The sequence below is a fragment of the Chionomys nivalis genome, chromosome 7, assembly GCF_950005125.1.
Source record: "Chionomys nivalis chromosome 7, mChiNiv1.1, whole genome shotgun sequence".
NCBI lineage: Eukaryota > Metazoa > Chordata > Mammalia > Rodentia > Cricetidae > Chionomys > Chionomys nivalis.
In genome coordinates this window covers 82155514-82171127 of record NC_080092.1, presented here as the reverse complement: position 1 = coordinate 82171127, position 15614 = coordinate 82155514, and the positions used below count along the sequence as shown (strand labels likewise).

Here is a 15614-nt window from a genome sequence, read left to right as displayed (position 1 = left end):
CTATGAGAGCTGAGCTGGCATGACCTGATCTGGTGGGTGGGCAGAGGGTACAAGAGGGATGCTGGTCTGAGTTGGCAAGACAGGGGCAGTATCAGTCTGTGCCTTATCTACCATCACCCTCCAACTTCACCAGGCCTCCCCGAAGCTGTCGACACAGCAGGAGGCTGAGAGGCAGGCCCTTCAGTCCCTGCGGCAGGGTGGCACGCTGACTGGCAAGTTCATGAGCACATCGTCCATCCCTGGCTGCCTGCTGGGCGTGACATTGGAGGGCGACACAAGCCCTCACGGGCATGCTTCCCTGCTGCAGCACGTTCTGCTGCTGGAACAGGCCCGGCAGCAGAGCACGCTTATAGCTGGTGAGTAGATAACTGTGTGCCTGAGAAGGGGTGTTTGACTCTCACGGTAGCTCAAGTCAGACCTATCTCATAGACAAAAGTAGCCAGGGATACTCTTTAGCCTTGCCACAATCACTAGCAACATCGTTGATTTCTCCCATGCTCTGAAAACATCACGTACGGGTGTTTGGTATGTCAGGCACTTGACCGAACCCGCCACTGTTACCAAGTTCATATTCCATAGCAGAGCTGGCCAGCAGGAATAACACAGACCACACTAAGTTTATTCAGTTAGGTGGGCTTACTGTGTCACTATGTAGCCCAGGTTGACCTCAAACTTCTGACAATTGCCGGGCGGTGGTGGCACACGCCTTTAATCCCAGCACTTGGGAGGCAGAGGCAGGTGGATCTCTGAGTTCGAGACCAGCCTGGTCTACAAGAGCTAGTTCCAGGACAGGCTCCAAAACCACAGAGAAACCCTGTCTCGAAAAACCAAAAAAAAAAAAAAAAAAAAAAAAAACTTCTGACAATCCTCTTTCCTCGCATAGAGAATCCTAGGATTATAGACATGACATATCATACCAAGCTACTAACCATACACTTGATTTAACACTTTAAAGAGGACTGAGAACGTGGCTCACTGGGTCAAGGGATAGCCATGCTGGTGTGAGGACGAGTTCAGATCCCCAGTTTGCATGCCCAGCCAGACACGGTAGTTAGTACAAGGTTGTATTTTGAGCACTCCCACGTGAGATGGAGGCGGAGACAGGGGAATTCCTGGGAACTCGCAGGCCAGCTGGCCTGGTGTACATAGCAGTAAATAGTAAGAATGCTGTGTTAGGCAGGGATTGACACCCTAGACTGTCCTCTGGCTTCTACATGCTGCACACACACACATGAACATGTGCACACAGAAGCAGCACGCAAACACTATTTTACTTTTTATTTATTTTTTTGGAGACATCGTCTCACTGTGTAGCTCTGGCTGGCCTCAAACTCACTGTGTAGACCAGGCTAACCTCTAACTCAATGATCTACTGTACTTTGCTGTGATTAAAGATGGGTGCCTCCAAGCCTAACATATTTTTTTTCTTAAAGAAATGGGTGGAATTAATCTAATAATACATATTTCTTTCCTTTTTTCCTGAGACAGGGTTCCTCTGTGTAGCCTTGGCTGTCCTGGAACTCATTCTGTAGATCAGGCTGTCCTTGAAGTCTTAGAGACTTCTGCCTCTCAAGTGCTGGGATTAAAGGCATGTGCTACCATTGCCTGACTTATATATTTAACTTCTATCTAGAATATTATTATCATTTGAGTTTTTGTTTCATGTGAGCCTTGGAATCCCATATATGTTTCATTCTGGTAGCGCATGTCAATTTAGGCCGTGTTTCAAGGGCTCACTTATTGCCCATAGCAGTGACATTGGACAGCATTAGACAGTTGGCCCTTAGTACTTGCCAACATTCTTAGGGGCTCTGCTGGAAAGACACATGGCCTTGGCCCAGAACTTCTCAGCCTGGCAGCATCTACAAGGTCTACCGGCAGGGGGATCTTGTCGCAGATGGAGAGAACTGGTCATTGTACCTGCGTGTGGTGGGCCCAGGACTACTTGTGCACACTCAGGCAAATCAGAGGGACAGAAAAGTGACCCTAGGAGGGCTTGCTGTGCCCGTGGCTCAGAACTCACTGTTAAGGTATAGGGAGGAGAGAGAATGGGGCTCAACCTCGGGGACAGGGTCCCCCACCCCTCCAAATAGTGCTTATTTATCTTCTCCACCTCCATAGTGCCACTCCATGGGCAGTCCCCATTGGTGACGGGTGAGCGCGTGGCCAGCAGCATGAGGACAGTGGGCAAGCTCCCGAGGCACCGACCTCTGAGCCGCACTCAGTCCTCTCCACTGCCGCAGAGTCCCCAGGCCCTGCAGCAGCTGGTTATGCAGCAGCAGCACCAGCAGTTCCTAGAGAAGCAGAAGCAGCAGCAGATGCAGCTGGGCAAGGTACATGCAGATAGGCAATGTCCTGGGCTACCCGGAAGTGACCCAGGCTGGCAAGACACACGGGGGTTGAACCTTGGGAGCTGAGTGCTTGGAGGAGCCACCTTCGCGGTTTCCAATTCCCATAGAGTCCTGTGGACAGGTGCCTGGCTGGGACAGGGAGAGAAAGGCTAAAGGTTCCCATCCCCAGACAATGCACTTTCTTCTCCCAGATCCTTACCAAGACGGGGGAGCTGCCAAGGCAGCCCACCACCCACCCCGAGGAGACAGAGGAGGAGCTGACAGAGCAGCAAGAGGCCTTGCTGGGGGAGGGGGCCCTGACCATGCCCCGGGAAGGCTCCACAGAGAGCGAGAGCACCCAGGAAGACCTAGAAGAGGAGGAGGATGAAGAGGAGGAAGACGAAGACTGCATTCAGGTCAAGGATGAGGAAGACGAGAGTGGTCCTGATGAGGGCCCCGACTTAGAGGAGTCCAATGCTGGTTACAAAAAGGTACCTCCCACACATTGGTCTCCACTGACTGTCCTTCCCCATCCCCTGATTTGCTCTCTTGATTTTCAGTCCCCAGTGGTGCAGTTGCCAGTTCTTGAGCAGCTTTCTAAAGAACCAGAAGGGGAGGAGAGACTGGGGGGAGTAGGAGGGGGATCCTGTATGGCCCTGAGCTGTGCCTGCCTGGCATTCTTCTTCCTTTGTGACTGCCCTGTCTCTTAACTATGCGAGTGCGCTTCTGCGTGCACAGGGCCTGTGTGGATCTGCTTTTGTGCCTGCGTCGGCTGGTTGTGCGTTGGTCTCTGCGTGCATGCGTGCGTGTGTACACACACGCCCCCACTGTTACTACAGTTTGCCTTGAGCCTAGTGCGCTCCATTCATTGCGGACACAGCCCCAAGCCCTTAGGCCTGACTCATCCCGCTCCCACCCACCCACCCCCGTCCTTCTCAGCCTCTTACCTCAATGCTACTATCTGGAGTGACTCATCACATGCCCCATCTTCCCCATCTTGCCGGGAGATGGCAAGGCTGGAGTGTCTCCTGTCCCTGGAGGGAGCAAGTGGGAGGAGGTGGGGGAAGGAGGAGACTTGGGGGCCCTCTGGAGGCTGAAAGGACCCTGTACTCAGTGCCATTCAGAATGAACCTTATTCAGCTGTCTTACTCTTTTGCAGTTGTTCACAGATGCCCAGCAGCTACAGCCCCTGCAGGTGTACCAGGCACCCCTCAGCCTGGCCACTGTGCCTCATCAGGCCCTGGGCCGCACCCAGTCCTCACCTGCTGCTCCTGGGAGCATGAAGAGCCCCCCAGACCAGCCCACTAAGCACCCCTTCACCACAGGTAAGCCCACCGCTATCCATTCCACCATCCGCCGTGCACCAGGGGCTTGGATATGTAGCATGCGGTGTCCTGCATACACACTGCATGGAGGGGAAAAGGGTCTTCATCTCTTCCTGTGCCCCACAGCTGTTCGTGGGAGCAGCAGCAGCTTCTCGCCAAGGAGGAGAAGCAGCCTTGCTCCTACTCTCTGGGGGGCAGTATCTTCTCTGTGCCTCCTGGCCTCCTTCCTCCCTGTGGGATTGACAGTGAGGCCTCAATAGACCCAGAAGGCTTTTACCCATGAGGCTGCCACATGCTTGGTTCCTCACCAGTGGGGGCCAGTGCATGGGCAGATGTGATGGGGAGAAGGAGGACTGTACCATGGGGGTGGTAAAGGGGTTGCAGAGGACAGAGAGTGGGACCAGCTTCAGCCAGGCTGGGTTTGAAGAGAGGAGAGAGGGTTGTACGTGAATGTTGGCGGATAGATAGGATAGCCATAGATAGTCATTAGGACCGGGGTGCAGAAGGGTTCAGAACAGTTCTGGCTGACACAAGGGTCTGTGGCCCAGGTGTGGTCTATGACACGTTCATGCTGAAGCACCAGTGCACGTGCGGGAACACACATGTACACCCGGAGCACGCCGGCCGCATCCAGAGCATCTGGTCCCGGCTGCAGGAAACTGGCCTGCTCAGCAAGTGTGAGGTGAGGGAGCCCCCTGCCTTCGGCTGGGACTTCCATCTGAGTGCTGCCTTCACTCCCCTCCTAACAAAGCCTCACCCACACCCTAGCCCCCCAGTCAGCTCTGAGATGTCCCCAGTTCCATCCCTTGTGATCTGCTTCCCTCATTGTCCCCAGCCAACCTGGGAAAGAGTCCTGAAGTGGGGTCTCTCAAGGGCCTAGGCGTAGTTACTCCAAATCCTTTAGTTCTCCTGGAGGTTGGCTCAGTGAGCATTGGGCTGTAGTTGTCAAGAGAGTTGAGCCTTGTCAACGCTCTCTGGCCTCTCTTGACCTCCTCTGGCAGCGGATCCGGGGTCGTAAAGCCACGCTGGATGAAATCCAGACAGTGCATTCTGAGTACCACACCCTGCTCTATGGGACCAGCCCCCTCAACCGGCAGAAGCTGGACAGCAAGAAACTGCTTGGTGAGTTGCCGGGCATGGTCCACCTGTGTCCTCAGTCTGAGTGTGATGGGGCTGTCATGAAGACCACTGAGGCAGAGTTGCCAGCAGTCCTAGTGGGTCATATCCCCAAGAGGGTGCCATCAGCCTAGACGTAGATTGAACATACTGCAGGGTATCAGGCTTAAAGGTGGACTTGATGGTGGTCTGTGTTTCTTCCCAACCTGCCATGTCCCGACCATAGCAGAAGATCGAGGTCTCAGCTGGCATGGACTACATGGCCCATGCCAACTGGCAAGTGGGACACCTATCAGAGCATCTCTGTCCCTCTTCCCTGCAGGCCCCATCAGCCAGAAGATGTACGCCATGCTGCCTTGTGGGGGCATTGGGGTGAGTTGGGTATGTGGGAGTGGGCAAGTGGCTCTCCTAGCTTGGCCTCTTCTTCCCTGCCCCCCCCCCCCCCCCCCCCGCGTGGCTGCTCGCCTGCTCTCTGGTGCCCACTCCCATTCCTCCCCTCCCCCTGCAGAGGGCACACTGAAGCCCGATCTCCTGCCCCTGCAGGTGGACAGCGACACTGTGTGGAATGAGATGCACTCCTCCAGCGCTGTGCGAATGGCAGTGGGCTGCCTGGTAGAGCTGGCCTTCAAGGTGGCTGCAGGAGAGCTCAAGGTAAGGATATACTGTGGCCTCTGCTCCTGGCTGCCTCCTGTGTCTTTAGGAGCAGGTGTTCAGGGGCAGCAGTGACTTCCGCTCATCAAGACCATTGTCCTTTGCCACTTTGAAGTCTTGAGTGCTAGGATGGGGACAGCCATGGTTTGAGGGTCATGGGGGACCAAGTAGGCACTGAAGCCTGAGGCTCTTGTGTGGATCTGCAGGGGAGAGACAGCTGTTTGCTGGGGGTTCTGCAGTTGGCGTCCATAAAAGTGCATTTCTGTGTTCCCATTCCTACTTGGCTTGTGCTTCTCTCCTGTATCTACCCTGTCCCTGACATGGCTTTCCTGACAGTTATCCTTCTGCTTGTACTTCAGAATGGATTTGCCATCATCCGGCCCCCAGGACATCATGCTGAGGAGTCCACAGCCATGTGAGTACCACTCTGACTCTGACCCTGGCCCTCTGCCATCAGCTCTTCCTATCTTTTACATGAAGCAAACCTCACGTCACTTAAGCTGCCCTCTCCTCCTCCCCACACAGGGGATTCTGCTTCTTCAACTCCGTAGCCATCACAGCTAAACTCCTGCAACAGAAGCTGAATGTGGGCAAGGTGCTCATCGTGGACTGGGTAGGCAGTGGACTGGGATGCTGGGCAGGGATGGGCAGAGCTGCCAGGGAAGGCCTTCAGAAGTGCCTCCGCCTCTGGGTGGCACTAGGACTCACTCCTCGGCTTCACATGTTCAGTTTATATCCTTCCTGCTTCATCATCAGACAGGTCCTTTTTTGTTTTGTTTTGGTTTGGTTTGGTTTTTCGAGGCAAGGTTTCTCTGTGTAATAGTTCTAGCTGTCTTGGAACTAGCTCTATAGACCAGGTTGGCCTTAAACTCACTAAGATCTGCCTGCCTCTGCCTCCTGAGTGCCACCACCGCCCAGCTCATCAGGCGGGTCCTTTCATTCAGTAGGATGGTTTCTCCCTGGGGCACCCCAGTGTGTTTTTAGCCTCATTTACTGCATCTTCCCCCTAGCAGCCTCCAACATCCAGATGATTTCCTCCCCTGAGCCATAGGGACCGGGTGCGACCACTACTACCAGAATCTGTTTTTCTCCTTGCCCTTACCACTGGGGCTGCTGTGTGCCAGGAACATGACACTGTGCTGCTCACAGCCACCTCTAGCAGTGCAGAGTATTCCTCTACTTCTCTAAGTGAGGACACAGTTTGGGTTACTTAGCAAAGATGCCCTACCTCTGCTCCTGAGGCTGTGGGTGTTCCTCAGCCTTCTGTCATGGTGGGGAAAGTGAACACACCACTCACTGTGCCTGAGGACTCACTGGGCATTGACCAGCAAGGGCAGAATTTTTGAAATTCAGTTTTGGTTTAAAAATATGTATGCAGCCATGGTGCACAACTATAATTCCAGCACTCAGGATTGAGCGTTCAAGGCCAGCCTGGACTTCCTAGCGAAACCCTGTCTCAAAATAAAACAAATTCGTGTAAATGTTGAATCCTTCTTCAGAATTTATTTGCCTGTGTTAAATTTCTTACTTGCCTGGGTTTCCCTTGCACTTCAGTGAAATGGGTTCTGCAGGGAGACAAACCATATCCATCCATGGCTGTAGTGCCTGGATTCAGTGTCACGGCCCCGGAGCCATTGGTGGGCTCATCTTCAGAGCTAATGGTAGGGTGGGCGGGGAACACGTGGCATGTTAGCCTTTGGATTAGAGCTTAGACTGGTACCCAAAGCACCCTCCACTTATCCTCATCAGGACATTCACCATGGCAACGGCACCCAGCAAGCATTCTACGATGACCCCTCTGTGCTCTACATCTCGCTGCATCGCTATGACAATGGGAACTTCTTCCCGGGCTCTGGGGCTCCTGAGGAGGTACAACTCCTGGGCCTTCATGTTAGCCCTTCCCAGAGGTAGCACACTGGGACCTGGCAGGATGGGACTTGGCAGGAAGCCACAGAGGCCCATTCATGATGGTGGTCCATGTGGCATTTGAGGGCTCCCAGGGGAAGGACCACACAGGTCTGTCTGATTGCCAGCTGGGTAAAACAGGTCAATGGAGTGAGGCGTTGGAGGCAGGGGACGGGGCAGTGCTTGGGATCCAGGGCGGTGATAGTAACCTCTCTTACCTTATGCCAGGTTGGTGGAGGGCCAGGCGTGGGGTACAATGTTAATGTGGCATGGACAGGAGGTGTGGATCCCCCCATTGGAGATGTGGAATACCTGACAGCCTTCAGGTGGGGACTGAGAAGGGCCAGAGGAGGGGTGGGACCCGGAGCTGGCAGGGGTAGCAGGCACTCAGTTGGGGTGGTGGAGGGGTATGGCCTCAATGGAGAACAGAGCGTGGCAAGGCTCAGCCTGACCTCTGCTGGCATTAGCTTGGGCCATCCCTTTACAGGACAGTGGTGATGCCCATTGCCCACGAGTTCTCACCTGACGTCGTCCTAGTCTCCGCTGGGTTTGATGCTGTTGAAGGACATCTGTCTCCACTGGGTGGCTATTCTGTCACCGCCAGATGTGAGCCTACTAGGGGTCTGGGAGGGTGTGGAACACTGAGGCACAGGGGACAGGGAATAAGTTGGCACTGCAGGGAGCAAGTCTAAGACTTGCTAGCTCTGCCCACCCTTCTGTCAACCCTGCCATGGGGACCGGCAGGTAGAGCTGGAGTAGCAAACAAGTATCTTCCACTGGAGCTCACTGGCCTTGACCTGCCTACCGAAAATGCATCTCATCTCAGCCTGCCCTCCACTTGAGTCCACTGTCACTTTACTTCATTGTAGCTGTATTGGGGCTTAAGTCTGCTGTCATATTTTGTGCGATATGTTTCGTTTCTTGTTTTTTTTCTCCTTCTGTCTCTTTGATACAATTTGCCATTCAGCCTTTTCTCTTTACTCCCATGCAAAGGTTTTGGCCACTTGACCAGGCAGCTCATGACACTGGCAGGGGGCCGGGTGGTGCTGGCCCTGGAGGGAGGCCACGACTTGACCGCCATCTGTGATGCCTCTGAGGCCTGTGTCTCGGCTCTGCTCAGCGTGGAGGTGAACGGGGGACAGAGAGGTGGACAGCAGGTGGGGCTGATGGGTCAGCAGGGATATCCACTTCCCTGGGTCCAGTGGCCTCAAAGGCTCCTTGAGGTTTGCCTAGGTCTGAGAATATTTGGCTAAGGAAGACTTTCTGATCAGGGCTTCCTCCCAAAAGCCAGTGCTTGCCGCACAGGAATGTCTGGGCTGGATGGGGACAGCTGGAGGGCTAGGCATTGCTCTTTATCCCACTCTGAGTCCGCTCTCCTTCTCTCTGCAGCTGCAGCCCTTGGATGAAGCAGTCTTGCAGCAGAAACCCAGCGTCAATGCAGTTGCCACACTAGAGAAAGTCATCGAGATCCAGAGTGCGTGGGGACAGGCAGAGGGGCTCATACTTCAACCTGCCCGGCGGACGAGGCATATGGGCAGTGGGGTACCAGGGCTAGCAGGTACATATGGACCTGTCTGCTCTCCCTGAACCTGTCTGTCCCTCTCCACAGGCAAACACTGGAGCTGTGTACAGAGGTTCGCCACTGGTCTGGGTTGCTCTCTGCGGGAGGCTCAGACAGGTGAGACGGAGGAGGCCGAGACTGTGAGCGCAATGGCCCTGCTTTCCGTGGGGGCTGAGCAGGCCCAAGCTGTTGCCACTCAAGAGCATAGCCCCAGGTAGGCTTCTCACCTGGCACCCCCTGTCCCGGCCTAAGGGAGTGAGTGCTCTCTACTCAGTGGCATCCCTGTGCTTGTCCCCGCAGGCCAGCAGAGGAGCCCATGGAGCAGGAGCCTACCCTGTGACACCCTGGCCCCCATTCCTCTGGGCTTCATCATTGTGATTTTGTTTATTTTTTCTATTAAAAACAAAAAGTCACACATTCAACAACGTGTGCTGTGTGGGTCTCTCAGCCTTGCTCCCCCAAGCTGTTCCAGCCCTCCCACCACATGGCCCAGGCCCCAGCTTTAGCAATCCCTTCCTTCTGTAGGGGGATGGGTACGGCGTCCACGTCTCCCCTGTTGTTATCTCACCCCAGTTCTCTGTACTCTCTCCTACCTTGGACAGTACTCCCAGATAGTACCTCCAATTTTGGAGCTACCGAGATGGGAACAGTAAGTTGGTGCCTTGGCTTCGGCTGGCTTTTGGGGAACGCCTTAATTTCACCTCTGCCCCTCTCTGTCCTCAGGATCCACTACTAGTTAAGACACGGAGTGGAGTGGGGTAGACTTCCACCCTATACTCCCCTTCCTGTCCTCAGCATTCTGCAGACCCCTCTCTTCTCTGGCCTCAGCACTGCAGGTGTGTGCCCAAGATGTGGGTCTTAGATTTGTGACCAAATTTCTTGCTTCCTACTCCCAGGAACCCAGAGGGTGCAGGGGGAGCTGCAGCTGGGTTAGGAGGAGCCAGGAGGACCTGTGTACATAGGCAGGCTCTCCACTTTATCCTGTTGACCTCCCTGCGTAGAGAGGAGAGAAGCTGGACTCTGTGTGAGGGTTTCAAGTTCACGCAAGCCCTTCTGATGTTAAAGACCAAATTTGCTCAGCCATCACCCGGAAGTGGAAGTGCAAGTGATCAAGACTTGGATCCCAAATAAATTAAAAAAAAAAAAAAAAACAAAAACTCGGATCCCTTCCAGAGCCTTTTTGCTTTGAAGCCTGGGGACGGTGAAAGAGGTGGTTCTAGGATGGACAGGGCTAGAACCCTGTCCAGAAGCCCAGGGTGGGGGGGCGGGGAAGGGCTCTCAGCAGGAGGGAGTTTTGGGCTGTCCTTCTTCTTTTCCAGTAACCCTGTGTCCAGAGGCTGGAGCACACAGGCTTCCATGTGATTGTGGTCTAGCTTGTAGGAAACCAAAGATGGGAAGTGGCTCCTAGGGGGCCAACTCTTCCTCCCCTATACCACATTCTCTCTATCTCCTTCCATCCCCAGGACCCAGCAATCTGTTTACATATCCTGATGGGGGCCTGAGCAGGGTTGAGGGAGCTGGGGAGTTACTAGTTTGCTGTGTGTTTGTGTGCTGTCTAAATTCTCCTTGCACTGAGCCCAGGGCTCCGGGCCTCTCACTTTCCCTGTGGGCTGGTCTTACTCTCATGTAAACCCACTCCTGCTCTGTCGTGAATGAATGGATTCTCGTTAAGTATTTTGTATCCTGTCACACTCTGTCTCCTTGTGTAAATAAACTTGTTTGTGGCAGTGCCTTCTGGGAATAATGTCTGTTCTCTGGGCTCCCAAATGGAGTAAAGTTTTCATTCCTGTCCTAACCAAAATGCTGTCTTTTTTCTTTAGCCTTGGACTAGAATTGAATCTGAGAAGCAGGGGACTAGGGTGGGAAATCTCTGTTCTCTTGGGGGGTATCCACTGTTGCCACCCTATCTCGAGAGAGCTCTGCTGTGGCCTTGGCAGGGAGGAGAGGGGAGGTCTCAGCTGAGTTTTCAACCCCCTTTTACTTTTGTCTTTGTGTGGAATGGAGGCTCCATTGGTAGGGATGCAGGCAAAGTCAGTGGAGACATGAGCATGGGCTAGGAAGGAATCTGGACATTTCAAGAGCTTTATTAGAACCTTCCTGAGCTGCCACCTGTGTCAGGAACCCAGCTCCCCATCCCCACCAAGCCTGCTGGTTTCTCTTTCTCTCTCTCTCTCTCTCTCTCTCTCTCTCTCTCTCTCTCTCTCTCTCTCCCTCTCCCTCTCCCTCTCCCTCTTTCTTTCTTTCTTTCTTTCTTTCTTTCTTTCTTTCTTTCTTTCTTTCTTTCTTTCTTTCTTTCTTTCTTTTTCGTGGGGACCCTGCGGGAAGGCAGGAGACAGCCTCATTGGGAAACAGAGGTCCTTCTTTAAAAGGGGGCTAAAACTGCAGAACGAGACAGAAATGCATTCAATGTGAGCTGGGCCTGCTTTCGAGCCCAGGAAAACTACCTCTTAGAGTGTGGTGGTCGAGGAGTGTTGTCTTTGGGGCAAGAGAATGGCAAGGGAGGCAAATGACTTCAAGAGGAGTGCATGGGTGGTGATCCCTGGGCACTGAATGTGTGCACTAGCCAGGGCACAAGGGCCAAGACCAGGCAGGGCCAGAGGGTATGTTTGAGGAAGTTGAAGATGTAGAAGAGGCTGATCTGAGGTGGGTGACCCAGCCATTCCAGAATGACCAGCAGCCCAATGGCCAGCATAAAGCAGGCTATCTTCTGGCCATTTCTTAGGTGTACCCGCCGTATCTGGGCATAACAGGGAGAGTGTAGGGCAATACCCATCCCCAGGGCAGCTCCTGAGTCACGGCTCAGTGAGGCAAAGGGCCGGCTGTCCAAATGCACCCACTCGGGCCGCTCACACCACTTGGAAGCCAGGTTGATGGACCTGTGGGGAATAAGAGTCTTTGCCAGGAGAGCCTGGAATCCAGAGAGCCACTGGCTCACAGCCACCCTCCCTTGGGGGCCCTACTCTCATGTATTCACTCCACATCTGACTAGGGACAGTTCGTGTGTCCTTGATAGCCACCGTGAACCAGAGACCCACGTATCTAGATACAGCGCCCAGCAGGACTTACCAGGAGAGATCCAGGCCCAGTGTAAAGAGAGTCCAGTACATGAGGCTAGCCCCCAGCATGAGGGTCAGAGCGGTCAACCCATAGAAGCTAAGTTCCCGTTCCATGGGCACCCGGGGGGTCATCAGCCAGCCAAGGACAGCACCTGAAGGGATGCAAAACAGTTTCCAGATGTTGGAGGAAATGATCTTCCCCCTCACCTGCAGTTCATCTTGGGAGGAAAACTAAGACAAAGTCGGGGACCTCGAGGTTGGCCCTACAGAAGCTGGGAATGCTGGGAAGTTCCTAAACTACTCCTCCCACCGCCAAAGACATCCCCTTGGCCCACCCTGCTGCCCGGGTTGCTCACCACTTATCAGGCCGCCCAACACCTGGTGAGGGAAATGTGCTAAGAGGAAGACCCGAGAGAGGCCGACAGCCAACAGGAAGGTGCAGTAAGCCAGGCCAGGAATCACCCTTACCCAGGGGCTACAAAGACGAGAGAAAAGAAGAGAGACAGGCTGCTCAAGGGCTGGAGAACGAGCATGATTTGCTTTCCTTCCGCATCCAAATACTTCAGAGTTTGAACCGACCCCCCAGGTCACCACAGCTCTAATTCAGCTAATTCCCAAACTAATACGCTGTGGAGCCTTTGAGGTCGAGGCTGCGCCTACTGATGGGCAGTACCATGGTCATACCTGCGGGACCGGGAGGCCACCTGAGAAGAAATGGCTGTCATTATGGGCCAGAGAGCTGCTCCCGTGATCATGCAATGGCCAGAAGGACTGCCTGCCGGGAGATCCAGAAGTTCACGGTGAAAAAATAAAGGTGCAACCCAGGTGCCCGTGCTGATCCCTCAACACATCTGCCTCCCCTAGACGTGAAGACAGCTTGTCCAGTACCAGCCTATCACTCCCCCAGACCTTTCTTTCAAGGTCACTGTTCTCGGGCTGCTGACTTACTGCATCCCTGGCTTTACTAGGAGGTGAAGAGCCAGCATGAGGCATGCCACTCAACCTGATCTTCCCTGGAGTTTGTTTTCTGAACCAATAACTGAGAGACTAGGCCTTTTGGACCACCCTAGCTGAAGTATATGGAAATGTTTATTCAAACCTTATTTTTTTTTTTTTTTAACTCTTTGGTTTTTCAAGACAGGATTTCTTTTGGGAACAGCCCTAGCTGTCCTGCCAGGTTGACCTTGAACTCACAGAGATCCACTTGCCTCTGCCTCCCAAGTGCTGGGATTAAAGGAGTGCGCCACCACCGCCCGGCTTGTTTAGTTTATCTAAACCTTAACTACGCCAGGAATGGGAGGAGGTTGGAACTTTTCTCACCTGGGCCAGTCTCACAAGAAGATGGGAACTGGTGAACCTGGATTGGAGTCTGGCTGGAGTACCCAGACTCATGCACCCACCAAAAGGGCCTGTCTCCAAACAGAAACCTGAAAGACAAGATACGAGACCATATGACATGCACACAGTATTAGAGGGATCCAGGGGGCAGCGGGCAGCACGAATCAGGAGGCCCTGCTGGGTGCACTCAGAAGGGCACTGATTCTAGCTATTATCTTACCATGACTTTCTACTTTAGAACAGAGAAGTGCATATTTTCCTCTTAAAGGGATATGGAGGCCAGCGGTTGTAGAGGGAATGTGTGTGTGTGTGTGTGTACATGTGTTCTGAGACATGTGACCCACTCTTATCCCTCCCACTGCATGGCCAGCTCTTCTTAGGACCTGGCCTTCCTGACCACCTTCCCTGTCCTCTTCTCAGGTCCCTGGTTTCCAGCCTGAGTTACCCACTCCTGAATTACATAGGTGAGTGTCTCGAGTGTGAAACTGGGAGGAGGGACTGTTCAGAGGAGTCTGAGAAAAACTACGGACGAACACCCCCCCCCCCACTGCAATCCAACTCCCTTGGCCTAGCAGGTGCTTGTCTGGCCTCTGGAGCACCCAACATAGACAATGCTGCTGTGGCCAGAAAGGGGGGAGAGCAGGAAGCAAGATGTTGGGGGGGGTTGTTCAGAAGAGACTTTCCTTTTCCCACAAACAACTGAGCCTCAAACACAAGTGTTGACCACAAAGCTATAAAATGAATATGGGGCCAGGCATGCTAGTGTATGCCTGTCATCCCAGCACTGGGGAGACCACCATTCTGGGTTAGACAGTGCAACCTTGTTTCAGTAGAGGAGAATTAGGGCTTTCATACTCAGATATTAAGCAGGGGGCTTACACAGACTCCGAAGGAGGGGAGAGCAAAAAGTCTAGGATGGGACCGTTAGACTAGAAGGAAATGATTAGACAATTTCTTTTAGGGTTACGAGTAAGGATGAAGCCCATGTGGATAGGGTGGGAGGGAGGGGGACTCCTGGTTTGCTTTCCAGTGTGTCATTCTAGCCCATTCAGTGTCTCCCAACGAGCCCCCCCCCCCTTCCTACTTCAAGGCTGGGACAGGGCATTAGCAGCTGAGGTGGAGCTGCATGTCCAGGAATTCCCTTCCATACTCCAAAGACAAAACAAACCAACAAGTTGGCACAGATAAACCCCAAGCGCTGTAGGAGGTCCAGGACTATTGGGCTTCTTAGAATGAGAAAGCTATGTTAGTAATCGCTGGAGAAAGAACTGCTCCCTGAAGGGAGGGGCAAGACTTCCTTTTAGTCCCTAAAGTTTGTTACCTCTTAAACTTCACTGGACACTCTATAACCAGAGGGCCTTGTTAAAATGCAGATCTGGCCTGGAGTTTGAGATTTTGTATTTCTAGTAAGTCTTCAAGCATTGCCTAGGCTCTTGAGCCCGAACCAGGGACCGCATCTTAACTTACAAAGCAGCTGGTGCCTAGCACAACGTCAAGCAAATGAGCCGATGAATGAAACGGGCAGCTAAGAAAGAAGACTTTCGGCTACCTAATTTTCTGTCAATAATCGCTACAATGTAAATTTCAACTACAACTAAATTTGGAGTTTCGCAATCAGAAGGTTTGAGGCGGAGGCTGTATTTGCAGTTGAACACGCCCCTTAAGTCATTTCTCTGATCAGGACCTTAAAGTGTGGTGAGGTCTGCGGTCAAGATCTAAAGAAAGTCAAGGTGAAAGCTAGGCCCTAAGGGATAAGTGTGGCATTGGCTTTGAGGTACCTACTAGAGGGAGATCAGGGCCTCAAAGGGGTAGGGGACCAGGATGCCCTAAGCATCTCGTCTTACCACTTGAAGACGAGGTTGAGCCACTCAGTAATGAAGGTGATCCAGAGCACGGAGATGCCCAGTCGGCGAGAGGCGTAGTAGGCCGCAGGGAAGAAAAACGTAAAGAGGTTCTTGGGATCTCCCAGAAAGGTGACCCAGAGCCACGTATTCTCTAGCCCTGGGAGCCGGTTCTGCAGCGCTTCAGCCATCGCGATGCCCGCGGTCAGCGTGGACTCCATGGTGAATCAGGGGCCCGTCAGGCTGGGTTCGTTGCAGGGAGCAAACGGAGGAGCCCTGGCAAAACCAAGCCGCTACCTGCTAGCCCTCTAGATCGCCCCCGTTTTCTAGCCCCGGGACCCCGAGACCGCCCTCCCCACCAGGGGTCTAAACCAAGCCCCGCCCCCGCCCCGCCCCGCCCCGTTCCCCCGCAGCCTCTGACACACGCTAGTTGGGTTGGTGGCCCGAACTGTTTCCTACGGCGCTCTATCCCGTCTTCCTCTCTACTGGAC

The 15614-nt window shown here is 53.6% G+C and overlaps 2 protein-coding genes across 10 annotated transcripts in view; one reads left to right on the top strand and one right to left on the bottom strand.

Annotated features, from left to right (window-relative positions):
• Hdac5 (histone deacetylase 5) overlaps window positions 1–9355 on the top strand; it is a 35065-nt gene extending 25710 nt beyond the window's left edge. For all 8 annotated transcript variants that reach the window (XM_057775623.1, XM_057775622.1, XM_057775627.1 and 5 more), the window contains 17 exons: window positions 134–356; window positions 2122–2333; window positions 2543–2821; window positions 3490–3655; window positions 4204–4337; window positions 4657–4777; window positions 5094–5143; window positions 5315–5422; window positions 5782–5837; window positions 5948–6035; window positions 7172–7291; window positions 7556–7653; window positions 7815–7933; window positions 8321–8454; window positions 8717–8801; window positions 8937–9102; window positions 9189–9355. In XM_057775623.1, coding sequence (XP_057631606.1) covers window positions 134–356; window positions 2122–2333; window positions 2543–2821; window positions 3490–3655; window positions 4204–4337; window positions 4657–4777; window positions 5094–5143; window positions 5315–5422; window positions 5782–5837; window positions 5948–6035; window positions 7172–7291; window positions 7556–7653; window positions 7815–7933; window positions 8321–8454; window positions 8717–8801; window positions 8937–9102; window positions 9189–9228 — 2199 coding nt within the window. In that variant the 3' untranslated portion in view covers window positions 9229–9355. The remainder of the gene's footprint in view (window positions 1–133; window positions 357–2121; window positions 2334–2542; window positions 2822–3489; window positions 3656–4203; window positions 4338–4656; window positions 4778–5093; window positions 5144–5314; window positions 5423–5781; window positions 5838–5947; window positions 6036–7171; window positions 7292–7555; window positions 7654–7814; window positions 7934–8320; window positions 8455–8716; window positions 8802–8936; window positions 9103–9188) is intronic.
• Window positions 9356–9890: 535 nt separating this feature from the next.
• On the bottom strand, window positions 9891–15614 carry G6pc3 (glucose-6-phosphatase catalytic subunit 3). Of its 2 annotated transcripts, XM_057775632.1 has the most exons (7): window positions 15549–15614; window positions 15127–15399; window positions 13265–13371; window positions 12629–12719; window positions 12301–12419; window positions 11955–12096; window positions 9891–11764 (listed from the first exon to the last, which is right to left on the bottom strand). In XM_057775632.1, exons 2-7 carry the CDS (start codon window positions 15342–15344, stop codon window positions 11401–11403), a joined length of 1041 nt encoding a protein of 346 aa, XP_057631615.1. In that variant the 5' UTR covers window positions 15345–15399; window positions 15549–15614; the 3' UTR covers window positions 9891–11400. The 2 variants fall into 2 exon arrangements, with proteins under 2 accessions (XP_057631615.1, XP_057631614.1); XM_057775631.1 differs by lacking the exon at window positions 15549–15614 and having other exon boundaries at window positions 15127–15489.

Coding starts and splice junctions, on each gene's coding strand:
- G6pc3 (XM_057775632.1), bottom strand. CDS start 15,344: ATGGAGTCCACGCTGACCGCGGGCATCGCGATGGCTGAAGCGCTGCAG. Junction 13,372..15,126: donor CTCAACCTCGTCTTCAAGTG/GTAAGACGAGAT, acceptor CTTGTCTTTCAG/GTTTCTGTTTGGAGACAGGC. Junction 11,765..11,954: donor CTGGGCCTGGATCTCTCCTG/GTAAGTCCTGCT, acceptor TATTCCCCACAG/GTCCATCAACCTGGCTTCCA.